At 41.5% G+C, this 27607-nt stretch overlaps 1 protein-coding gene across 2 annotated transcripts in view; it reads left to right on the forward strand.

The window, feature by feature from the left end:
- The window catches only part of LOC122563391 (glutamate receptor ionotropic, kainate 3), a 503868-nt gene extending 497457 nt beyond the window's left edge, over positions 1-6411 (forward strand). Inside the window, exon 16 of one of the 2 annotated variants that reach the window (XM_043717129.2) lies at positions 1531-6408. In XM_043717129.2, coding sequence (XP_043573064.2) covers positions 1531-1725 — 195 coding nt within the window. In that variant the 3' untranslated portion in view covers positions 1726-6408. Of the gene's footprint in view, positions 1-1530 lie in introns of both variants that reach the window. The other variant, XM_087976904.1, reaches the window with a different exon arrangement.
- The last annotated feature ends 21196 nt before the right edge of the window (positions 6412-27607 follow it).

Consider the following 27607-nt stretch of genomic DNA (forward strand, 5'->3'; position numbering starts at 1 on the left):
AGCATCCCCCCATGAGGTACCTTATCAAAGGCCTTTCAGTATGCTTTAGACAAATATATTTGATAAAACTCAGATAGCACTGTGTACTGTGGGTGAATGTTACCATCAATTAACATTTTACAAGGATACAAGCCCAGTCAAAGTATTGCCAAAGGATTACTTAAGGCAATGTTTTGGCTTCTTCACCACATTGCAATGAAACTCAGGCCTACATCTCTGAAACTCCATGGCGTAAACTGTTCATTTTAAACCTGCTTTGTGGAATATTCCTAATTGGAAACAAGCCACAGAAGGTAGAATCAAACAGCTTGCAACTCTATTAAATATTATTATTTTAATCATGCTCTTTCACCTGCTGCTTGCAAGCTGGGATAACCCTGCCAATGAACCGCATTTCTTGAAAACCAAGAAACGTACAATTCTGAATTGAATCTCTGTGCACCTCACATAGGCCAACAGCCTTCAAATATAGGCTTAGCAACACAAGAAATAAATATTATTGCCAGCCTAAAAATATACAACAACTATGTGGAGATTTTTTTTTGCCCAGCCCACAGACCAGCTAATAATAGAAAACAAAGTGAGCCACATTGACGATTGAGAAAGCAATGTTTGCAACGTAACATTGCAAAGGATATAAATATTACAGGGCAGTTAAGACATATGAAAGGAATAGCACTTGCCTGACACATGTCTAGCTTAATCTTGCCTTTTATATCAAAAGTACTGAACTGGATACCAATCATTGTTTATTTTGTTTTCAATTCATTCTTGAAATATTGGTACCAGACACATTTATCATTGTTAACCAAGGGTCTTTTGAAAGGTGAATCACTTTCTTGAACAATTCAGCTTGTGTGATGAAGGGACTGCCACAGCACTAATAGACCAGGAGATATGGCATTTTGATCAAACAATGATATATTGTGACGAACAAGCATTGTTTTGTAGAAAATGAATTGCACCTTTTTGTTATCACTTAATGCTATGGTGAGAAGGAAAACACGTAAAAGGGTTGTAGGGGGCAATGTTTTCACGCAGAGTATGGTGCGTGTATAGAATGAGCTGCCAGAGGAAGTGGCAGAGGCTGGTGCAATTGCACGATTTATAAAACAGTTCTAAGGAAGGGTCACATGACCTGAAACAGTAACTCTGATTTCTGTCCAAAGATGCTGTCGGACTTCCTCAGCTTTTCCAGCAATTTCTGTTTTTGTTTCTGGTTTACAGTATCTGCAGTTCTTTCAGTTTTTATTTAAAAGGCATTTGGATGGGTATGTGAATAAGAAGGGTTAAAAGGGTTATGGACCAAGTGCTGGGAAATGGAACTGGATTAGTTTGGGATATCTGGTCAGCATGGATGAGTTGACTAAAGGAATTGTTTCAGTGATGTATATCTCCATGACTCTATGATGAACACCTATCATTCATAATGACCAAAAGTTATATATGTTTTTTTTTTATTTCAAATTGTAACTTTACATTGGTGAGTAATAAAATGGGCTGAAAAACTTGTACCTGGTGTTTTTGCAGAGATCCTTATGCAGCACTATGGCCCAGGAACTTCGGTTATCTCTCACATGCCAGCGGCGGGTGAAACACAAGCCTCAGGCGCCAGTCATGGTGAAGACAGAGGCGGTGATCAACATGCACACGTTCAATGACCGACGACTGCCCGGGAAGGACAATATGACCTGCAACACCGGGCTGACTCCAGTATTTCCCTAGGAGTCATGCAGCCTGTGCTGGGAGCAGAAGAGGCGCACTGGAAAAGGTGAGAGGCTGGAGCTTTGTTTCAGAGACAGGGCCTGTTGGATGTCAGAGGTGTTTCGATAAGAGCAAAAAGCCTGAGCATGGACAATGGAATATGCAACGCATGGAAAAAAAAACACCACAACAAAAACACAGCACAAGGCTGCAGGTAGTGTTTCTGAAACTTAAGCCTGGACACATGTGGACATCAGTCTCCAAACTCTAAATGCGTGGGAAATTTCAGTGCTGATAGATTTGAAGAAATGGATCTGGGCAGTGGGCAGCAAGACCAAGACAATAGAGGAAAGGAAGTAGCAACAATGCAATTACACCTTGGTGGGAAACTCCAGCATGGCAATAACAGCATTCATTCTGTCAGCTACAGCGATTGACTCAGACAGGAGGCATCTACGGATATTGATTTCAAAGGAACTGCACACAGTGCGTTCATTCAAGGGTGCAGTTGACCATTTAACTCACAGCATGAAAAGTTGCTGTCACATCTCGGCAGCTGTTACTCCTTTATCTTTTACCTCAGCGCTATGCTTCCTTTCTGCCATTGGGAGAGACTAACAGACAGAGCTGGAAGTGAACGGTGCCTCCAGAGAACTATGAGAGTGAGGGTGCGGGGGGAGGGGGGGGGAAGAGGGAAACAAAAATCAAACAGTGGAAAGGACTAAACAGACATCAAGATGATGAGCAGAGTATTCAAAATGTAGTTGTTTTCATATTTTGTGTCCAGTTTTTTATCTAATTGTTTAATTTGTGCTTGATTAACAGAAAGAAAAATGGTAGTCTTTTTATGAAATGATGGTTTTGAAGGGATTTTACCATGTGAACAAAATTTTAATTCAGTAAAAATTACCAAAGAACTATCTGCTAACTAGAGGTAATCTGTGGAGTATGTGTATTTTTTAATCCTTTGAGTTTGTTTATATATAACCTGCATTTTTTAAGTTGTGACTAAATAACAGTTTCCAGTCCATTGCAAGGTACAATATCTCCCTGCCTCTCATTGATGGCTGGTTTGGAAGTTGATGCTGGACTCCTTAAGACAGGGGGATGCCAGTAACCACTAAAAGAAGCACCTGTTTCACCTGATGCCAGATTGACTCATTGCAAAGCAGATTTTGACATGGCTGCATTCTAGTATCCTCCTGCTGCCCAGATCTGAAAGCTCGCGTAAAAGTCTAGGCAACTATGAGTTTCATTTAGCAAAACTTTAAGTTGATCTGTTTGATATTTCACTGGATCCTTCATTCTCAATTTCTATTGCAAATGTTAAAACAGCTTGTGTTGTAACACTATTTTGGGGTTATTGTAAATGTCGGCATTTGCAGAATTTTTTTGTCCTTAGATACCCAGAACAAGCATTCACTAAAATTATTCTTCTTGATAATATGAGGAGAAGAGAAGAAAATTGGCAGGGTAAAAATGAGAGTGAGTTAAAGATGAAGGAGGGAAAGTGATATATGCAGAGATACATTTTTTGCGATCATTCTAATCCTTCATCTTTTGAGATAAGTTCAGCAAATTGCCATGAGGGTTGACATTATCATTAAAATTCTAATCCCTTAACCCCTGCCCTGATCCATTATTAATGATTTTGATCAGTAATGATCTCACATACTTGAATAAATTGTGTATAATTTTCTTAAATGTTATTGTAATATTTGTTGATGCAGTTCTCTGTTATTTTACGTGTCATAGAACTGGTAGAGTGTATATTTCCCATTCAGCAGACTCACCTTTTTATACTTTAGTGGACTCAGGAATTCTTGCACATTATAAATTGGCAATTTTATCAAGAGAGGCCAATCAATAAGATATTATTTAAAATTGCATCGCTCCTAATGGGGAAACAGTGATCTATGTGGACTTGAATGGTATGTATTAAGGCCTGACTTAGGAGATTTCATCTGGAGTGAATGTAGAGAAATACAATTGAATTCCCTCTCAATACCACTCCCTGCATATTGAGCTAAATTTCTTTGAATTTTCAGAATATTCAAACCTGGATTCCCATGCCTAGTCAACCGCTAATGATGCTAGACAATGCCACATATATGAGTGTTGCAGCAGGCTTTTCTACAAAGCCTGTGTTCAGTGAACCACAGACATTCACTGCCCAGCTTATACATGAGGTCTTGTCATTTAGTTATAGTAAAAGGGTGTGATCAGCCTTTATTGATCCAGAGCAATCAAATTGAGGACGATGGAAAAAAATTGAGTAGTAAAGTGGGGGGAAGAAAATAACCACCTTTCACCAACTCATTGTTTCAGATTTTAACATGTAACATAAATGCACTCATTGAAATTTTGTATGCAGTGGTTGCTGATTTTTTCCAATGCAGATGCCAATCATTTCTCTTTCCATACAAAAAGATGTTTCTTGATTTTAAGTACATGCAGGAGAGCTTTTTTTTTATTTCTGTTTTCACTTCACAAGATGTTGTTTTACTTTGCTGAATTTTCAAACAATCTGAAAATCAAACAATTATTGGTGTCCAGACCATTACCAGGCTGAATGGTGGTTGAGGCCATTAATCTTGAAGAATGCTGTTTCATTCTCTAGCAGTACAGTGCATGTCAGTTTTCAATAAGAGCTTAAAGGTTCTTCAAGTTGTTGTGTCATACAACTCTTACATGTACTTTGTAATGGTTTTTGTGATTGATCACTGCTTATGAAAGCTCTCCATCCTGCATCCAACATGTCTTCTCATGCAGAAATACACATGCACTTGTATATACAGTGACAACTTATGTTTAATTACAGTTTCAGGTCACATAATTATTGTCAGTATCCGTGGCAGTTTTCTCAAAGATGAATGATCTTTAAAAGCAAAATAAACCCTCTTTTCCCATTTTTGATTTTCTTTATCCTCATTTTTGTTGCAAACTGTACTTAATGTGTAATCAAGTCAGCTGTGACTCACTGGAGTGAAACAAAGGTTTTTGTCCTACTTACAGCAGTTTGATACAAAAGCTGCATTCAGATAAAGTCCTTGACAGGTCTACACAGTGCTTTAGACTCATAATAAAGTGTTTTTTTTAATCTAGCTGGCAGTCAACTGAAATAAGATTCCAGTATCTGTATCATATTGAGGCATGTAAGGTCATATGCAGTGTTGATGATGAAACAAAGCAACCAAATGGTATTATTGAGAGAGCATAAGGCAAAATTTACATTCTCAAATCTCTTTGATGTTTGCATTGCTTTCCAACCCATTCACTCCTGACTCATGTGTTTCTCAATCTCTGTAAACTGTCCCGTATCTGTCTTGAACACAGGTTTGCTTTAAGGGAAAACTCTCTCGGTGTTATTTGAGGTAAAACATCAAGAATTGTTTTTACTTGTATTTTTCTATAAGCATGTCACCCAGACATTTATAATCTAGGCTGTTCCTTCATTACCATCTTCATTAGAGGCAATTGGACTGAAACCACTCGCTGAACCACATACCTTTTTGACATAGTATGTTTGATACTGAAAGCAGAAGTCAACTTCAACAGGGAGAGGCTTTTGTGGTTCACTATTATGAAGCTTGTCATTATAAGATACATGATGACATTTTCCTCAGTGTTAGAATCAGTTAGTTAAAAGAGTGCATTGTAAATGCATTTACAAACATTAAGTATTAACTGAGTGAAGCATCAACAGAAATCTTGAAAGAAAACTGGAATGATTGTCAGAACTGGGCTCATGATGAAAGTATTTGTGCCATCTCACCACACTTGCTTAAGTGCTTGCAATAAATATAATTCAATTTTCAAATAATAAATGTTGCCAATAACTGGTGTTTTAGCTAGATTAATATTTCACACCCATTGGCAGGCTAATAAAACTTTTACGAGCAATTATTTTACTTTATTTTCAGATTTAGGCTGGGATTTTGGCTAATTTACCAACCACTTTACCTTAAGAAGAAGATTCACACAATAAAATTGTTAAAAACTACATAAGACTGTAGTTCACTGTGAATGTAATAATTCAGTAGTGGCAAAGGTGCTGTGCATGGTGATACATTTATTTGTTTTAAATACAGGAACAAAGGAGTTGTTATATTTGAGAAACAATCAAACAAAGAATTTTTTTGGTTGGTCATTGACGGATATTTCAAGCTAACAATGTACAAAATTAAAGGTTTATTCCTGACATGCTCAAAGTGAACTATTAGAGTCATAAAGTAGTGAAAGCATTCAATTACATTTGTGACTTTGCATGATCATATAGGAGCTGAAGTGGTTTATTTAGAACCTGCAGAGTCAGTCTAAGGAGCAGTAAAGCTCACAGTAACTGTATTGTACAGGGTAGGGCAATGAGTCAATTACTGTAAAGTGCATGAAACCTTCAAAAGATTCAATATATTCCTATACTTTACAGTAAGGATTCTAAGTCCAACCTTACCTCCAGGTTTGTTTACTGAGGAGTCAAAAATTCAATTCTTCAAAACGTTGGCCCTCATATATTTACATGATATTATGGACACTGGGTGACATGATGGATCAGTGGATAGCACTGCTGCCTCATGGCGCCAGGGACCTGGGTTCGATTCCAACCTCAGGCAACTGTCTGTGCAGAGTTTACATATTCTCCCCATGTCTTTGTGGGTTGCTCTGGTTTCCTCCCACAAGTGTGCAGGTTAGGTGAATTAGCAATGCTAAATTGCCCTTGGTATTCAGGGATATGTAGGTTAGGTGCATTAGTCAGAGGTGATAATAGGGTCGGGAAATGGGTCTGGGTGGGTTACTCTTCAGAGGGTCAATGTAGACTTGTTGGGCCGAAGGGCCTGTTTCCACACTGTCGGGATTCTATAATGTTGTGGTTGCTTTTCCTCATTGAAGAATTGGTGAAGCAAGTGTAAAAGTCATTTTAAACTTGTGGATTCTGTTATGTGTGTTTATTCAAGTACAAAGAGGTATGAAGATAGTCAACTTTCTGGTCCAAATATTGAGCAATTGAGCAATGATAAAAAAATTTAATGCATTCTGAAATAACTCCACAGCGGCTGGTATCCCATTACCAAGTCAGCTTTTACTTTCATTATCAATAGTCCTTACCTTTAGTACTGCCTCATACAGAGTCAGGTACCAGAGTGTTAGTATCTCTGGTGCACAACCTTTTTAAGTAATCCCGGGCTCCCTGATTGGACCAGATTAACAGCCCAATCAGGGAATTCATATTCTATGATATCCAGCTGGCTGACCTCATTACAATCATTACACATTACTGCAACTATTTACAGATATATGAATGTGACCTGCATTACTACAGTGAGTGTTAGGAGCACAGTAGCCTCAAGTCTGTCTCCTGCAAGCTTCCTTTTTAATCTGCCCAATTTCCTGTGACATCATCACAGTGAGCAGTGATTACCACATTTAATCAATTCAATAATACCTTAATCAGACATTAACCAGTTCAGATCCAAATACAACAGTTTGGAAAGAACTACTGTAAATTATTTGTGTTTTCAAATTATGCTGATTGATGAGGCTTATGGTAAGTGGGAAATATTTACTCTAATTATGGTAAATCCATACAAGTTTGAATTTCGAATCAGTGATATCTTTCTCTGATGGTCAAATAGTCAGAGCAAGATAATGCAACCTATTTCCATTGATTAAGACTTTTGCCTATGACCTTGAGCTCCTGTTTATTTAGTACAGCTTGCAGCGTGCTCATGACTTGGATTAAATTGAATGCAACAGAAAAGCATATTTTTTTAAAAAACGAATTAATAACTACTAAGTGCTGAATACCAGTGGAACTGGAGTAAAATATTCTTAATACACAGGCTTTGGGATGTAACAAAATAATAATGCACTTGGAAATTCAGATTACATAAATCACAAGATTGCAATCAGAACCTCTCATTGGTGATTACACTCAGATTTTCATTGGATCTAACATTTTCATGGACCTACTATATCATGTATTAAGATCGTCTTTCTTTGTGTAACACAAGTGTCAGAGCCAGAAGTGCTGACAGCTATTTATCCCGTTGTGCTCTCTTAACTATTATTTGAACTACCGGTTAGATTTCATGTTTTGGGGAATGAGTGAATAAAAAATAAATTTTGAGTTTATTTCAAACATAAAAAAGCTGGCTGATTTCCGTGATGGAAATGTTTGGAAAAATGTGCAAGTTCAAAAGGCTGTGTTCTTTAGTGAAACCAAATAGATTGATCCATAAATCTTTATTGGGAAGACGACAGTGTATTAAGTTTCTAATGGGTTCTGCACTTTAATATTTGACTGTAAGACATTCTAATTTGCCCCACTGCCCATATTTTTAACCTCAGAATTCTCTAGGTGGAGAAATATGTTGGTATGAGTTTCACTATTGCTGCTGTTTTGCTGGTCTTGGAGAGTAGTTTAGAAATGGCTCATTCCCCTGATGCTTCTCCACTTCCTAAAGGAAAAGGCCCTGCTTCCACTAGGTGTCTTTGTTAACCTTAGTATTCATGTGTTGATAATGTGATCAACTTGTATAGTTGCTCCCATATGGCACTGTTCTGCAAGCCTTTGTGTTGCTAATCCATTCTACTATTGGTGTTCATAGAATCATAGAATCCCTCACAGTGTGGAAGCAGGCCATTCAGCCCATTGAGTTCATAACAACCCTCTGAAAAGCATCCCACCCCACTACCCTGTAAACTTGCATTTTCTATGGCCAATCCACTGAACCTGCATATCTTTGGACTGTGGGAGGAAACCAGACCAACTGGAGGACATCCATGCAGACATGGGGAGAATGTACAAACTCCACACAGGCAGTAGCCCAAAGTTGGTGAAAATGTGTTGCTGGAAAAGCGCAGCAGGTCAGGCAGCATCCAGGGAACAGGAGAATCGACGTTTCGGGCATAATCCCTTCTTCAGGAATTTCCTGAAGAAGGGCTTATGCCCGAAACGTTGATTCTCCTGTTCCCTGGATGCTGCCTGACCTGCCGCGCTTTTCCAGCAACACATTTTCAGCTCTGATCTCCAGCATCTGCAGACCTCACTTTCTGCCCAAAGTTGGTATCAAACTCATTTCCCTGGCACTGTGAGGCAGCAGTGCTAACCACTGAGTGAGTGTGCTGCCCCAAATGTGTTGCTACACATAACCATGTCATTCTTCTTCATTTACACTATGTGACACCTTTGAAATTATGATGTAAAATGGCAAAAACGTCAAAAATCACTTTGGTTTGGCCCTGCTACCCTTTCCTCTGAGCTTTTTTTAGATTAGATTAGATTACTTACAGTGGGGAAACAGGCCTTTCGGCCCAACAAGTCCACACCGACCTGCCGAAGCGCACCCACCCAGACCCATTCCCCTACATTTACCGCTGCACCTAACACTATGGGCAATTTTTAGCATGGCCAATTCACCTAACCTGCACATTTTTGGACTGTGGGAGGAAACCGGAGCACCTGGAGGAAACCCACGCAGACACGGGGAGAATGTATAAACTCCACACAGTCAGTCGCCTGAGGTGGGAATTAAACCTGGGTCTCTGGCGCTGTGAGGCAGCAGTGCTAACCACTGTGCCACCGTGCCGCCCACAAAGTTTTGATGAGTCACAAAGCAGAGTTCAGCAAACTTATAACCAGTCTCTTTTTTTTAAGGAACGCAATGTAGGAATGTGCTATTGTTGTCTCCAATTAGCATTCTCATGGAGAATTCACCCTTAAATAAATGTTATATCCAAAACTGTAATGTAAATGCAATATAATCAAGTAAGCAACTGAGTAAACAAGATAACTGCAAAGACATTTAAAATCTTTTAGACAAGAGGGGTCAATACCTATGTCCCTGACATTGAGAACAAAAAGAAATTACAATAGCAATACAAATAAACAGAGGCTGTGAGGTTTGAAGGATCAAAAGGAATGGGCAAGATTATGTCAATTGACCCTGTCTGGGCACCACACAGATTGACAGTGAAGTGTGATGATGCTGCTCCTTTAACAAGGTTATGCTGTCCTTGGCTCTTTTTCAGAGAGGACGTAAAAGCAGCGATTCCAAAACGTCTGCCTTTCAAAGAGCTTTAGGGCCAACTTGAAAATAGCTAATAGATACTGCTTCAGGAAAAAGGCTTTTACACTTAAATAAACATTTGTACAATGAAAAGGGAGTGTCCAGTTCACCCAGCTCAGCTTTTCTCTGGTTTTGGCAGTCAGTCAGTGGTGAACCCAAGAGAATCAGATACATGCTGACCTTCCCTCTCTCTCTGACTTCCCTCCTGTAAGACCCTGTATTTGATTTTACCTTTTGTGCCAAGGGATGTTTATGGCAATTGTTGCAAGTATCAGGAACAGCCTCATTAAGATGGTATAATCTGTTGGGTTTTCAGACACATTGTATTCTGTTCTCTTTTGGTTGTGTTTAATTCAGTAATCTTGTAAATAAATTCTGTTTTGTTTAAACCTAAGTGGTTTGACCGGCTGCATCCCTCCTAGAATGTCTACGTCACACCTGCTTAAAACAATGAGCAAAGTTAAGGTCTGGGCTACTTTCTTGAAATGTTTTGAGAGGGCCTGGTCTGGTCCATAACAGAAGTAAATAGCTTTGAGATGTGTTATCACTCTGTTTCAATTCAAAACAGACCCTCCTTTAGACCAGGGAAGGTTGACATTTTGGCAAAGTATATTCAGTTATCACACAATAAGTAAATAGTGTGTTTCCTCTTTTTGGTTGCGAGTCAAATCATTTAATATTCGTATCACCCAAAGAAGATTTTTAGTGATCTCTGAATGTGAACTCTGTTCAGTATTATATTCTCGTTTGCAATTATACCCAATTTCACCGAAATTAATCAAAATTCTGAATGCATCAATTTATTGGATTTCATCCCAGTAATTCATTACCAGAAATTATATCTGAATCAGACCTCTGCAATCATTGGGCATATTACAGTCTAAATCAAAATCTTACCTACATAGGCTATAGAAAATACATGAAATGAAAGTCCTGGGTATTAATGTGAGCAATTTCAGTTGTGAGCAGCAGACTTTCTGACAGCAAACCTAGGGATCTGTGATTGGGGTTGCTTGCAAAAACCTGCATACAGAACAATCTCGATTATCTGAAACAGCTGAGCATGGAGTATTTTGTTCAGATAACTGATTGTTCAGATAACGAATAACGTTTTTACAGGACCTTGAGATCTTATTTGGATAATCCGAAATTCAGATAACTGACGTTTGGATAGCCGAAGTTGTTCTGTATTCCTTTTGTCCTTAGCAGGTTGTATACCCAGGAGTGAGCTTTGTTAACAGGTTTAACTTCAGCTTTAGGTTGTAATTTACCAAGCTCTAATCCACCGCCATCTTAAAATTGTACCAGCAGGATATTTTTCTTTTACCCTCAAGAAACATCTAGTAGGGGTCTCGATGAGTTTGCAGAATTAAGATAAACTTTGAGCTACAGGATCACTGTTCCTTGAGAGCTATATGAAGCTTCTTAAAGGTAAGTCTGCAAACATTCAACTTAATTCTTTCACTTATAAGGAAGAGATCCTTACGTAACTTGAAAGCCCAATCGGTATTTGGAATTTTATATATGGAGCGCTAGGTTGTTATAATTGAACTTATTCTTAAAGCTGGGCTTTGCCTAACTACAACAGCGTGAACTGGAAAGAAACTGAATAGTATGCCCAACTTAGTATCTGGATTACAAGTGCACTATGAATCACATGTACACTTATAATTTGCCATCCTTTTAGGATTATTTAAAACTGAGACCTACTTTATATGTATTCTGTTAGTTCAATCTGGAAAGAAAAATTATAATGTGGTGCCACAATTTATACATTGGATTCAAATGTGACAGTGAATGCAATCGGCTTTTGTTGGAAAATGACCTGAAGCAGCCGCAATGTTTTGAAAGATTGATTTTAAAGGAGATTAAAGTATCAGTTAAGTATGTTCCTAACATAAACTGGTACGGTTATAGCTTCAAGTCAGGAAAAAGCAAATGGGACCAATAATTTTTCTGACAGTTTGAAAGGCTTTTCCTGTGACTTTTCACCCATGTTTGTTCCCTCCATTCTGTGGTAAACACAACAAACAATTTCTGAGATTTATTTCAGGATTTTATCATGCAATACAACATGGAACATGATTGAGTTGAACCAGCATTTGACAACTGATCGCCTTAAAGTCAATACTTGATCTGAACACAGTATGGGATAACTTTGTGAGCAATACATAGATAAAAATCAGATTATAAACATCATTTGCACACAATCACTTCCTTCACTGCATTATAACATTAAGATTTATCAATTGTCAACATCTTTCAAGACCACGGATAATGCCTTCCTTCCTGTGCTGCAGCGATGAACAACATTTTTATGTCAGAGGGAAGGAGGTGGGATGACCATTTGGTGTGTTCCATGTTGAGGGGTTTTGTATTGGAAAGCTAATAAGTCTACATACCCTGTGACCTCACCACAGCATCTGTACAAATCTCACAATTCACAAGTCACACACACTTAGACTGAAGTTGAATGAAGCTCGTATTACTGTGGCTCAATCCCAAACTTATTGGGGAAATGGAGAAGGAAGGTGCTGCTGTGATTTCTGTATCAGCATAACATTTCTATTTTGCATTCCACCCTTTTGTTGTCGCGTTTTGGAATGAATTGATTTAAAAACCCATTACTGGCAAAATATGGATAATCTCATGTGAGCTTGTACCCATCAGGTCTAAAATCTTAAATACTTCTATTGGATTAAAATAAGTGGAGCAAAACTAAATAATGGTATTTCTAAAGATGTAGAAAGTCTCAGCATCCTCAGTATTCTCACATTAGTCTCCTTGGTTTTTTGTGATATGATATACTTCATCCCCAATGTACATATTACATGCCTTTATTACATGTTGGAGAGTGCTATGCAAAGTTGCGTTTACCAAATAAGAGTCCCATTGTGATAAAAATATGGTCCTGCTCCAATTTGCTCTTCACTTTTTTTAGCAATTACCCACTAAGGTCAAAATAATACTGAAATTTTATTTCTGAGAAAAGATAATATGGCTGAAGGAAACTCCTATAATTCCTAAGAAAAGTGTGCCTAAAGCCCACAATCCCAGAACTGGGTTTGGGAGAGTAGTATATATTGCTTTTCATTCCATGCAACAATCTCTTAGGACATTATGTATAAAATTATTTATAATGAGCTGATTTGCTCATTTATTATGAAACATTTGGCTTATTGTTGTTGGAAGACTGAAAGACAATATGCCATCATTAAATCCATAGGTTGTTGTCCAAGTATTAGACAAAAGGTCCAAGCTTGAATTTTAACTAGAGATGAGAGGTATAAAGTTGAAAAGTGGCTTTATAACACATTAGTAATTGTGGTTGACCATAGATCTGTCCTTTAATAAGTACAATTACAGTACTGTGTTACAAGGAATGTTAAAGGATTTCATTCAGTGTTGGAGGGATGTACTGTGACTTACACCTATGTCTCTTTACATGACCAGGTATCTACCTGAGTGATGCCAAATGGCACCAATTCTAGCATGTAGGTGGAAATGGCTGAGTGTAAATTCCCACGGCCTCTGAAAGCTCATAAAAATAGCAGCGTTTGTAGAAGTTTTTTGAGAAATCTCAAGATATTCTCAAGTACTGGATGAAATATAGAACGGAATAGTGGTAAATGGGAACTGGTACATGCCTCAGAGCAATTGCCATTTGAAAATGTATTTTGTTAATATGGAAGAAGTTAAATATTATTGTCATTTTCTTTGGGAGAAAATACAAACAAGTTACTGGGATTTTTATTTGTAATAAGGGTCCAGCCCATGGGCTGGAGAGCTGGAAAGAGCTTGGTTGTGTCAATGTCTTCTGGGAAGGACTGTGTCAATTAAAGATTTAGCTGGAATCTCCACCCTCTGAGACCGCTTTGCAAAGGATAACAACTCTATGTTGCTCAGCAGCGCCATTGGGAGGCTGTGGTTGGTCTCTGTAAAGCCCCTACAAAAGAGACCCAGGATCACGGAAGGATCCAAGCCAAAGACAAATGTCAGAAAGGCAAGTCAGAGGGAAGGGCAGGGGCAAAGAGGTCAATAATAAAAGGCAGGAGAATGATTCTCAATGTCCAGCCACTCACCTGAGGCCAGTTCCCTTGGATATCTGGAAACATGCAATTCTTCTCCCCAAAACCTATAAACATTCCCAACATGCTTCTGTGATCCTGGGTCTCTTTCGTAGGGGCTTTACGAGACCAGTCATAGCCTCCCAATGGCGCTGCTAAGCAACAAAGTGTTGTTACCCTCTGCAAAGAGGTTTGGGAGCATGGGAGTTCCTTGATTCCAGCGAAACTTTTAATTGGCACAGGCCTTCCCAGAAAACGTTAACACAACCAAGCTCTTTCTAGCTCTCCAGCCCATGGACCAGACCCTTACTGCAAATAAAAATCTCAATCATTTGCTTGTATTTTCTCCAAAACAAAATGATAATAATATTTAACTTCTTCCATATTAAGAAAATACATTTTCAAATGGCAATTGCTCTGTGGTATATACCAGTTCCCATTTGCCACTATTCTGTTCTATATTTTATCCAGTACTCAAGAATGGCTTGAAATTTCTCAAAAACTTCTACAAACACTGCTGTTATAATGAGCTTCCAGTGGTTGTGGGAATCTATACTTAGCCATTTCCACTTACATGCTAGAATTGGTGCCATTTAGCTTCACTCAGGTAGATACCTGGTCATGTTAAGAAACATAGGTAAGCCTTGGGGCTTTCTAATGGTGGGCATCCTACCTGCTGCTATGCAGCTCAATTGAGCCATTCACTTGCATCAATTGCCGAACTGAGGTATCAACTGGCTACTAGAGAGAAGGGCAATTGCAAACATTCTGCCACAGAATTAACTGGGACTTAGGTGGCAAGAGAGTAGATTTCCCGCCTGCCACCATCCCACTTGATTCCTGCCACCAAGCCTGGTATATGGGAGGGCATTAAAAACCACGGCATGTGAGGAGAAAAAATCTGAAACAATATTTTGAAGTAAAGCTGAACTGAAGGGATTGTAGGCAACAGTGAGTAAAAGACAAGCTATCAGGAAAGACTTCTTCACTGAAACAATGATCACTATCTAGAATGGTCTCCAGTTAAGGTAGTTAAGGCAAGAGACTATGCAGTCAGACAGGAAACACACAGGTACTGTCATAGAGGAGCGAGAGCTGTGGATTTGTAAGGCTTCCTCTCTGTTCTATCTTATGAATCCATAGAAAGTGTCCAGTTTGACAAAGTTCTTTCTTAGAATCACAGCATGACTATTTTCTTTTGTAGGTTAGCCGTTTGTTTCGCACATTTGTTGAACACGTTTCTCTACAGCAGTCTATGTGTCAATCAGGTTTCTATGTGCCAAACAGGCAAGCCATTGTGTAAGTTTTGAATAATGGATATAGATTTGCTCACTGAGCTGGAAGGTTCATTTGAAAATGAACTTTCCAGCTCAATGAGCAAACCTACATCCAGAACCTCAACCTGAGCTACAAATCTTATCAAAACTCGCTAGTTTTGTATAATACTTATTCCATGATTAACTTGAATGCCGAGTATCAAACTGCTGTCCACTATAAAAACAGATGTGTAGGTTGCAGTGTTCAAGTCTATACTTTTAGTAAGTTTGCCATCTGAATTTCTAGTTTTGAAGTCTTTTTTTAAAAAATAAATAAACTCTTTTCTGGAAATTAATATTGTTGCATGCTTGTTGTCAATACTATTTTGTGGTACAATGGTATTGATTGACTGAGGGTAATGAAATCCCTCTATCTCCTTGGTATTAATGTAGTATGTGCATGTGTGTGTTTGTATGTGGTAATCCCTCAATGAGTCTAACACTTGTTGAACACAAGATCTGTTCTTGATTCTCTTAACCTGAGGTTTGCTTGCACTGCAACTACTGCATGGCTCTGGCTGAGAAGGAAACTTTCCTAGTGTTACTGCCTACCAGGATTTTGTTTAGAAGGATTAGTAGATTTACAGTCAACCTGTTTGGCTCCCCTTTTTAAATCACCACATCCTGAGGTAGCACTTCAATACTAGTTTAATTTTTCTTTATTTGAGAAAAGGCACTCTCCATCCGGAGGTGCTGCCTAAGAAGGGAAAGTACATGATCCTTTATTTATAGCTGGGAGAAAGCAGTGAGGCATTCGGCCACTCTGCACAATGAATAGAAAGAGTTAGAGGGATATAGGCCAAATGCTGGCAAATGGGAATAGAATAATTAAGGATATGTGGTTGGCATGGATGAGTTGGACTGAAGGGTCTGTTTCTGTGTTGTATGACTCTATGACTCTATTGAGTATTAGTTTAGGAGGAGAAAGTGAGGTCTGCAGACGCTGGAGATCAAAGCTGAAACTTTATTGCTGGAACAGCACAGCAGGTCAGGCAGCATCTAGGGAACAGAAGATTCGACGTTTCGGGCACATGCCCTTCTTCAGGAATGAGCAGAGAGTGTTCAGCAGGAGAAGATAAAAGGTAGGGAGGAGGGACTTGGAGGAGGGGCGTTGGAAATGTGATAGGTGGAAAGAGGTCAAGGTGAGGGTGATAGGTCGGAGTAGGGTGGAGGCGGAGAGGTCAAGAAGAAGACTGCAGGTCAGGAAGGCGGTGCCGGGCTGGAGGGATTCGGCTGAGACAAGGTGGGGGGAGGGGGGATGAAGAAACTGGTGAAGTCCAAGTTCATCCCCTGTGGTTGGAGGGTTCCCAGTCGGAAGATAAGACGCTCCTCCTCCGACCGTCGCGTTGTTGTGGTTTGGCGGTGGATGAGTCCAATGACCTGCATATCCTCGGTGGAGTGGGAGGGGGAGTTGAAATGCTGTGCTACAGGGTGATTGGGTTGGTTCGTCCGGGTGGCCCAGAGGTGCTCTCTGAATCGCTCCGCAAGTAGGTGGCCTGTCTCCCCAATATAGAGGAGGCCACACCGGCTGCAGCGGATGCAGTAGATAATGTGGGTGGAGGTGCAGGTGAATCTGTGGCGGATATGGAAGTTTCCTTTGGGGCCTTGGAGAGAAGTGAGGGGGGAGGTGTGGGCGCAAGTGTTGCACCTCCTGCGGTTGCAAGGGAAGGTGCCGGGAGTGGAGGTTGGGTTGGTGGGGGGTATGGATCTGACAAGGGAGTCGCGGAGGGAGTGGTCTCTACGGAAAGCTGATAGAGGAGGGGAGGGAAATATATCCTTGGTGGTGGGGTCCGTTTGGAGGTGGCGGAAGTGACGGCGGATGATGCGCTGTACATGGAGATTGGTGGGGTGGTAGGTGAGGACCAGTGGGGTTCTGTCCTGGTGGCGGTTGGAGGGGCGGGGCTCAAGGGCGGAGGAGCGGGAAGTGGAGGAGATGCGGTGGAGGGCATCGTCGATCACGTCGGGGGGGAAATTGCGGTCCTTGAAGAAGGAGGCCGTCTGTGTTGTGCGTATTTTGAACTGGTCCTCCTGGGAGCAGATGCGGCGGAGACGAAGGAATTGGGAGAATGGGATGGCGTTTTTACAGGGGGCGGGGTGGGAGGAGGTGTAGTCCAGGTAGCTGTGGGAGTCGGTCGGTTTGTAGTAGATGTCCGTGTTGATTCGGTCGTCTGAGATAGAAACAGAAAGGTCTAGGAAGGGGAGGGAGGAGTCCGAGACTGTCCAGGTGAATTTGAGGTCGGGGTGGAAGGTGTTAGTGTAGTGGATGAACTGTTCAACCTCCTCGTGGGAGCACGAGGTAGCGCCGATACAGTCATCAATGTAGCGGAGGAAAAGATGGGGGGTGGGGCCAGTGTAGTTGCGGAAGATGGATTGTTCCACATACCCTACGAAGAGGCAGGCATAGCTGGGGCCCATGCGGGTGCCCATGGCTACTCCTTTTGTTTGGAGAAAGTGGGAGGATTGGAAAGAAAAGTTGTTCAGGGTGAGGGGTCCTCACCGTGAACAACTTTTCTTTCCAATCTTACTGAACTGGTCCTCACCCTGAACAACTTTTCTTTCCAATCCTCCCACTTTCTCCAAACAAAAGGAGTAGCCATGGGCACCCGCATGGGCCCCAGCTATGCCTGCCTCTTCGTAGGGTATGTGGAACAATCCATCTTCCGCAACTACACTGGCCCCACCCCCCATCTTTTCCCCCACCACCAAGGATATATTTCCCTCCCCTCCTCTATCAGCTTTCCGTAGAGACCACTCCCTCCGCGACTCCCTTGTCAGATCCATACCCCCCACCAACCCAACCTCCACTCCCGGCACCTTCCCTTGCAACCGCAGGAGGTGCAACACTTGCGCCCACACCTCCCCCCTCACTTCTCTCCAAGGCCCCAAAGGAAACTTCCATATCCGCCACAGATTCACCTGCACCTCCACCCACATTATCTACTGCATCCGCTGCAGCCGGTGTGGCCTCCTCTATATTGGGGAGACAGGCCGCCTACTTGCGGAGCGATTCAGAGAGCACCTCTGGGCCACCCGGACGAACCAACCCAATCACCCTGTAGCACAGCATTTCAACTCCCCCTCCCACTCCACCGAGGATATGCAGGTCATTGGACTCATCCACCGCCAAACCACAACAACGCGACGGTCGGAGGAGGAGCGTCTTATCTTCCGACTGGGAACCCTCCAACCACAGGGGATGAACTTGGACTTCACCAGTTTCTTCATCCCCCCTCCCCCCACCTTGTCTCAGCCGAATCCCTCCAGCCCGGCACCGCCTTCCTGACCTGCAGTCTTCTTCTTGACCTCTCCGCCTCCACCCTACTCCGACCTATCACCCTCACCTTGACCTCTTTCCACCTATCACATTTCCAACGCCCCTCCTCCAAGTCCCTCCTCCCTACCTTTTATCTTCTCCTGCTGAACACTCTCTGCTCATTCCTGAAGAAGGGCATGTGCCCGAAACGTCGAATCTTCTGTTCCCTAGATGCTGCCTGACCTGCTGTGCTGTTCCAGCAATAAAGTTTCAGCTGAGTATTAGTTTAGCTGCACGTAGTTAAAACAGCACAGGAGTTTAAATTCTGAAGTGTTCATTCTTAAGTGAGTCTTTTACAAAGTGTCCAGTGGAAAGTTAGTTGGGTTTAGTTAATTTAAAGAAGCAGCTGAAAGCAATTTCCGTAAATGGGCATGAGCACAAAAGGGATTACTTGTGGTTTGTTAAAAGGGAAAAAAAAAGATGAGCATAGTAAGCACTTGCCCCTCTCCCGAAGTCTCCCTCACCTTCACTAAATTAATTGATTGGGAAACAAAGGTAATTTACCGTGGTGGTTAATAGATTAAAAAAAGCATGGGTGCATCGCTAATAACACTGAAAGAACTGTGAATGCTATGAACCAGAATCAAAAACAGAAATTGCTGGAAAAGCTCAGCAGGTCTAGCAGCATCTGTAGAGAGAAATCAAATGGAATTGTTCAGGTCAAGTGACCCTTCCCCAGATTGATTTCTGAGGAAGAGTCACTTGGTCTGAAACATTAAGTCTGACTTCTCTCCACAGATGCTGGCAGACCTGCTGAGCTTTTCCAGCAAGTTCTGTTTTTGTGTAGGTGATTTGGTGATGGGAAATAAAAAGTTCAGTTGTGTGTAAGAACACATCTGGATATATAAATATAAATGAGCATATGAGATTCAGCCTTTGCAATTGCCCAGTGGATTTGTGATTCAGCTTATTTGTGTGACAGTGGGTACTGCAAAATGGATGAACCAACTAACCCTGGTATTGTGGTACACAAAGCTATTGATGTGAAGGAATGGGAGCAAAAGGAATGGAGAGATAATTGGGCACAGTATAGACATAGGAATTGACACTGTTCTCTGCAGCAAAAGTAAATTAACATAGTGCAAGTCAGATCAGACTACGGAGATAAATGGACGGTTTACAGACTGATGTGTGAGAAATGGGTTTTAGCTAATGGAGAACTGTTGCCAGCATGGGGAAAGTGGCATGGATGCTGTTGGGATTTCCTCTACCTGAACTATGCTAAGGCTGTTGTTCATTAAAGCTGCAAAACTAGTGAAGGAGAGAGGATTTTAAATGAAACAGTTGGGCCAAAGGATAAAGTTTGGGAAGATGTAGTAAACAGTATAGACAAGTGAAACGAGAAAAGTATTTATATGGAAAATGATATGACAGGAAGCGATAGAGAGTACAAATCCAAGAATAAAGGAGCAGATACGGCTAGACACCGTAAAAGGATAAACAGAATTTCAAGTTCCGTATTTGAATGCATGTAGCTATTATAAAGACTTGGGCAGGATGATATAGATTGAGACCTGACTGAAGGGTACTAGACAGGAAGCTCGGAAAGGTGGAGATGATCTCTGTTGGCTAGTGATGACTTTAGCACAATAGAAAGGGATGACCTACGTTCAGGAAAGCAGATTGTGTCAAACATTTGGGTGGAAATGACAAATAATAAAGGTAAGATGTCAGTTGTATGACCCTTAACAGTAACAAGTTGGAAGATGGAGCATAAAGAAAAAAACAATAGGACATTGTCAGAAAGACACAGTAATAATCATGGCAAATTTTAATCAACATATTGACTTAAAAAGTCAAGTTAGCCTCGATGAGTTCACAGTTTTTTTTCCAAATGATTTCTTAGAACATCAGTTCTAAGAATCAGAGGGCAAACCGTACTGGGCCTAGTGTTCAACAACAGGAACACCTTTGCTGTGAGCTCATTAATTAGTTCTAAATAGAAGCGACCACAACATGATTTCATTTACATTCAATTTGAAGATAAAAGGGAGTGGGTGAGACCACTTTTCAATATTTCAATAAGGAAATTATCAGAGTGTGAAAGCAGAGCTGGCTAAAGTGACTTGACAAATTAAATTAAAGGATAGCTCTGTAGAGATGCTAATGCAAGTATTTAAGAGAATATTTCAGAATACACAGAATAAATGTGCTCTAAACACTGAGGGAAAAATCCATGGGCCAGTCCCACCAACCATAATTAATGATAAATATTAAAGATAGTATCTAGAATCATGAAGCCGCAAAAGCACAAAGTGGTATTCAATGCATCATATCCGCACTGGCTGAATAAACAAGAAGAAAGTGAGGACTGCAGATGTTGGGAGCTCAGAGTCAAAAAGTGTGGCACTGGAAAAGCACAGCAGGTCAGGTAACATCCGAGAAGCAGGAGAGTTAATGTTTTGGGTATAAGTCCTTCATCAGGAATGTGGAGGAAGGGGAAGCGGGCTGAGAGATAAATAGGAGAGGGGTTGGGGCTGTGGAGGGGAAGGCAGCTGGGAAGGTGATAAATGGATGCAGGTAGGGGGTGTTGTTGATAGATTGGAACAGAGAGTGGAGTGGATAGGTGGGAAGGAGGTTGACAGGTGGGTTAGTTCAAGAGGGTGGTGTCGAGTTGGAATGTTGGATCTGGAATGAGGTGTGTGGAGGGGAGATGAGAAAACTGGTGAACTCAATGTTGATGACGTGTGGTTGGAGGGTTCCAAGGCAGAATATGAGGCATTTTTCCTCCAGGCGTGGGTGGCTAGGAGTTGGCAGTGGAGGAGACCCAGGACTTGCATGTCCTTGGTGGAGTTGGGGGACTTGGGGGGGGGGTGGAGTTGAAGTGATTGGCAACAGGGCGGTGGGGTTGTTTGGTGCATGTGTCCCAGAGATATTCTCTGAAATGTTCCGTGAGTTAGCATCCTGTCTCCCCAATGTAGAGGAGACCACATCAAGAGCAACTGACACAATACGTGAGATGTTTGGTGGTGCAGGAAAATCTCTGGTGCATGTGGAAAGATCCTATGAGGCCTTGGATGGAGGGGAGGAGAGAGGTGTGGGGGCGCAGGTTTTACATCTCATGCAGCGGCAAGGGAAGGTGTCGGGAGTGGAGGGTGAGTTTGTGGGAGGGGGAGCGGGTTGAGGGATGTGAACCTAACAAGTGAGTCATGGAGGAGGAATGGTCTCTGCAGAATGCTAGTAGGAGTGGGGAGGAAAATATATCCCTGGTGGTGGTGTCTGACTGTAGGTAACGCAAATGGTGGAGAATGATCGCTGTGTCTGGAGATTGGTGGGGTGGGAGGTGAGGACGAAGGGGGCTCTACCTTCATTGCAGTTGGATGGGTAGACTTCATGGGTGGAGGTGCAGAAAGAGGAGGAAATAATGCCACTTTTCAGCATCTGCTCCATTGCCCTGCAATTCAGGTCCAGGTTTCTTTTAAATGCGGTTTCCACCTGAACCACGGAACTGAACAACAAACTCCAGAAAGCCACCTCCCTTTGGATGAAAAAAACATTTCTACATGACCGCTCTAATCCTTCTCCCAATCACGCGGTAAATCTGTGCTCGCTGATAATTGACCTATCCGTTAGTGAAAACAGCTCTTACTTGTCCACTTTATCAAAGGTCCTCATTATTTAGTATACTGCAATCAAGTCATCCTCAGCCTCTTGGTTTTCTAAGGAAAATGGCTCAGGCTTATTTAATCTTACCTTACAAGGAATAATCCATTAAATTGAAACAAAACAAATGTAACTTATTTATTCAAAAAAGGGAGAGCGTCACAAATCAAGAAACTACAGGCCATTTATCATAACATTTGTCATAACTACAATGACAGGAACTATTCTTAAAGCAATCATAGCTGAGTACTTAGTTAACGTAAGCAGGTAGAGTCAATAAAAGGAAGGAATCTTAAACCAATCTCCTAGAATTCTGAAGCTCAAAATTCAAGGAAGGCTAATTTTGATAGCATTAGGCAAGAACTTTCAAATGCTGATTGTGGGCAGATGTTCGCAGGCTGTAAAATGGGAAGCCTGCAAAAATGAGACTCCAGGGACAGGAGAGATTGAATGAGTCCTTAGAAGAGCATAAAGGAAATAGGAGTATATTTAGGAGGGAAATCAGGAGGGCTAAAAGGGGATATGAGATAGTTTTGGCAAATAGGGTTAAGGGGTTTTTATAAATACATTAAGGACAAAAGGATAACAAGGGAGAGAATAGGCCCCTCAAAAATCAGCAAGGCAGCCTGTGTGTGGAGCTGCAGGAGATGAGAGAGATACTAAACAAGTACTTTGCATCAGTGTTTACTGTGAAGAGGGACACAGAAGAGATGGAATGTCAGGAAATAGATGGTGACATCTTGAAAAATGTCCAGTTTACAGAAGAGGTGATATTGGATGTCTTGAAATGCATAAAAGTGAATAAACCCCCAGGACCTGATCAGGTGTACCTAGAACTCTATGGGAAGCTAGGGAAGTGATTGCTGGGCCTCTTACTGAGGTATTTGTATCATCGATAGCCAGAAGTGAGGTGCCGGAAGACTGGAGGTTGGCTAACGTGGTTCCACTGTTTAAGAAGGGTGGTAAGGACAAGCCAGGGAACTATAAACCAGTGAGCCTGATCTCGGTGGTGGGCAAGTTGTTGGAGGGAATCCTGATGGACAGGATGTACATGTATTTGGAAAGGGAAGGACTGATTCGGGATAGTCAACATGGCTTTGTGCGTGGGAAATCATGTCTCACAAACTTGATTGAGTTTTTTGAAGAAGCAGCAAAGAGGATTGATGAGGGCAGAGTGGTAGACGTGATCTATATGGACTTCAGTAAAGCGTTCGACAAGATTCCCCATGGGAGACTGGTTAGCAAAGTTAGATCTCATGGAATACAGGGAGAACTAGCCATTTGTATACAGAACTGGCTCAAAGGTAGAAGGCAGAGAATGGTGATGGACGGTTATTTTTCAGACTGGAGGCCTGTGACCAGTGGAGTGCCACAATCATCAGTACTACTTTTCATCATTTATATAAATGATTTGGATGTGAGCATAAGAGCTATTGCTAATAAATTTGCAGATGACACTAAAATTGGAGTTGTAATGAACAGTGAAGAAGGTTATCTCAGATTACAACGGGATCTTGATCATTTGGGCCAATGGATTGAGGAATGGTAGAGGAAGTTTAATTTAGGTCAATGTGAGGTGCTGTATTTTGGAAAAGCAAATCACAACAGGACTTATACACCTAATGGTAAGGTCCTGGGGAGTGTTGCTGTACAAAGAGACCTTAGAGTGCAGGTTCATAGCTCCTTGAAAGTAGAGTCACAGGTAGATAGGATAGTGAAGAAGGTGTTTGGTATACTTTCCTTTTTTGGTCAGAGTATTGAGTACAGGAGTTGGGAGGCCATGTTGCGGCTGTCCAGGACATTGGTAAGGCCACTTTTGGAATATTGCATGCAATTCTGGTCTCCTTCCTATCGGAAAGATGTCATAAAACTTGAAAAGGTTCAGAAAAGATTTGCAAGGATGTTGCCAGGGTTGGAGGATTTGAGCTACAGGGAGAGGCTGAATACGCTAAGGCTGTTTTTCCTTGAGCTTCGGAGGCTGAGGGGTGACCTTATAGAGGTTTATAAAATCATGAAGGACATGAATAGAATAAATGGGTTGGAGAGTCCAGAACACGAGAGCATAATTTTAGGATGAGGACGAAAGATATGAAAGGGACCTAAGGGGCAACTTTTTCATACAGAAGGTGGTGCATGTATGGAATGAGCTGCCAGAGGAAATGGTGGAGCACTTAAAAGGCATCTGGATGGGTATATAAATAGGAAGGGTTTACAGGGATATGGGCCAAGTGCAGGCAAATGGCACCAAATTAGGTTAGCATGGGCGGCATGGATGAATTGGACCGAAGGGTCTGTTTCCATGCTGTACATTATGACACTGTGAGTCTAAGTAACTTGTCCTGTAGATGAAGAAGATGTACTGTACTTTGATTTCCAGAAGGAAATTGGATAAACTGCTCCCTCAGAGTTCATTGGGGAAAATCAGATCTCAAGGTGTAGTGGATAGCATATTATCATAGATAGCAGGTTGGTTGTCTAACAGAAAGCAAAGAGAAGATGTAATTTTCTGGTTGAAAGGATTTAACAAGTGGCTCACCTGTAACTCAACTGTTTGCAATGTTTTTAAATAACTTGGATGAAGGAATGCAGGGTACAGTTGCCAAATTTGCTGATGTGACAAAGATAGGAAGGAAAGTAAGTTGCAAAAAAATGCATACAGAGATTTTTAAAAAGTATGGATAGGTTAAGTGAGTAGCCAAATAATCTGGCAAATAGATTTAATTCAGGAAAATGTGCAATTATGCATTTTGCCTGCAAGAATAAAATAAACATATTATCCAAAATTTGAGAGATTGAAATGCTATGAGAAGCAGAAGCATTGGATGCCCTCATGCATGTTTCATGAAAGTCTAGTATGCAAGCACAGCCAGTAATTAGAAAAGCTCAGGGTGCATTTAATTAATTGTAAAAAGCATTTAATACAAAATGTCATGAGGAAAGGGTGGACAGGCAAGCCTTATATGCTATGATATTTGGAAGGGGAAGATAACGATTGAAAATGTAAGAGCTTGAGTGGTCTTCATAGGGTAGATGTCGAGAGGATGTTTCCTTTCTTGGGAGAATCCAGAACTAGTGGTCACTCTATAAAAATAAGACATCACCCATTTAAAACAGACAAGAGGCTTTTTCTTTCTCTCACAGAAGATTGAGAGTATTCTGAACTCAATCTTGTCAAAAAAGCAGTGGAAGCAGATTGTTTGAATACTTTTAAAGCAGAACTTGCTGAGTACAGCTGTGAAAGGTAATCAAGGGGAGGCAGGAATGTGGATTTGATATTACAATCAAATCAGCCATGAACTTATTAAATGTCGAAGCAGACTCAAGGGCCTTGTTTGGATGAATGGTCATGTATATGCAACTCTGTCCAGAAGTATAGACAGGAGAAAGTGAGGGCTGCAGATGCTGGAGATCAGAGCTGGAAATGTGTTGCTGGAAAAGCGCAGCAGGTCAGGCAGCATCCAGGGAACAGGAGAATCGACGTTTCGGGCATAAGCCCTTCTTCAGCAACACATTTTCAGCAATTATTGATGGCTGCTGGGGAAAACAAAAGGTTCACTAATGTCATTTAGGGAAGGAGTTCTCCTGTCCTTCACTGAGCAACATCTGACTTCACAAGTACAACCATATAAGTGAATCATAATCTCCCTCTGGAAAGTCTTTGGAAGCCACTCAGTTCCCTGTTCCCTGGATGCTGCCTGACCTGCTGCGCTTTTCCAGCAACACATTTCCAGAAGTATAGACACTATTGTTATGTCAAGTTAAGATAACTCCACAGAGGCCAGTATCCCGTCACCCTTTACATACACATGGAATGTCTTTGACACTGATCCAGTTTCCTCAGAGCCGGAGTGAGGGAAATCCCTCACACTCTTGTTCTTATCTGTCAGCCAGGGCTCCCTGATTGGGGCTGTTAATCTGGTTCAATCAGGGAACTCATTTTCTATGAGGTCCACCTGGCTGACTTTGTCACAATCATTACAAAAGTAATGCTCCTTTCAGAAACAATATTAGAAATTACATTAAACCCTATCTAATCTGATGATTTTGTGGAGTCTTGGGTATGCAAAAGAGGAGTCTTACTTCATTGTCTCCTGATAGCCTTATTTGTTATCACTAACTAGTCAATTTACCTATTGCTTTCATGCAGTCAGCTATATTGTGTCAAGACAAGTTTCTCTTCTCATAAGACTCACTATTTGTTTGTCCTCGACCGCTGATTACCACATAGGCTATGAGACTCAATGCAGAAAGGAGATTTCTACCACAACCATTAGCTGGTCATGGTTGATGCCATAAACAGTTACCAATTTGTTACAAGATCTTGTACCAACAGCAGCCAAGAGTGATTATATACGTGCCACTCAGAATGTGCTCTGAAAGGAACCAATGCTGACATTCCCTGGGGTTTTTCTTTTCTCCATGAAAGAACATTTGACATTTCACCATAGTAGCTATATTGGGTGAAAGAAATTAAAATTGAACCTGCATCTAGCATTTGTTGTCCCGAAGACAATTTACAATGGAACCCTATGGGATAATGGCCATTGCTTTAAAAAAATGTCAAAAGATTTTGTTTTTTCTCTGGCTCTGATTGCTATAAGTTCTTACTTTTGAAATCGTGCCTTTTCTTTATTGCTCTTCCTTATGTTATTAGAAGTTTCCATTTCAATTTTGGCTTCTGGGGCCAAGTGCTGCACTATTCTCTACTAATGGCTCTGTTATTTGCATTAAATGTTCTCCACAAATGGCTCACACAACCTGAAGTCAATCTTCATTTGTTTTATTCTTTCATGGGATGCGGGTGTCACTGGCATTTATTTCCCATCCCTAATTTCCCTTCAACTGAGTGGCTTCCAAAGACTTTCCAGAGGGAGATTATGATTCACTTATATGGTTGTACTTGTGAAGTCACATGTTGCTCAGTGAAGGACAGGAGAACTCCTTACCTAAATGACATCAGTGAACCTTTTGTTTTCCCCAGCAGCCATCAATAATTGCTGAAAATGTGTTGCTGGAAAAGCGCAGCAGGTTAGGCAGCATCCAAGGAGCAGGAGAATCGACGTTTCGGGCATAAGCCCTTCTTCAGGAATGAGGAAAGTGTGTCCAGCAGGCTAAGATAAAAGGTAGGGAGGAGGGACTTGGGGGAGTGGCGTTGGAAATGAGATAGGTGGAAGGAGGTCAAGGTGAGGGTTAGGCCGGAGTGGGGGTGGGGGCGGAGAGGTCAGGAAGAAGTTTGCAGGTTAGGAAGGCGGTGCTGAGTTCGAGGGATTTGACTGAGACAAGGTGGGGGGAGGGGAAATGAGGAAACTGGAGAAATCTGAGTTCATCCCTTGTGGTTGGAGGGTTCCTAGGCGGAAGATGAGGCGCTCTTCCTCCAACCGTTGTGTTGCTATGGTCTGGCGATGGAGGAGTCCAAGGACCTGCATGTCCTTGGTGGAGTGGGAGGGGGAGTTAAAGTATTGAGCCACAGGGTGGTTGGGTTGGTTGGTCTGAGTGTCCCAGAGGTGTTCTCTGAAATGTTCCGAAAGTAGGTGG

Source organism: Chiloscyllium plagiosum, unplaced genomic scaffold (assembly GCF_037043375.1).
Source record: "Chiloscyllium plagiosum isolate Xiang-an unplaced genomic scaffold, Cpla_swu_hap1 HiC_scaffold_30, whole genome shotgun sequence".
Classification (NCBI taxonomy): domain Eukaryota; kingdom Metazoa; phylum Chordata; class Chondrichthyes; order Orectolobiformes; family Hemiscylliidae; genus Chiloscyllium; species Chiloscyllium plagiosum.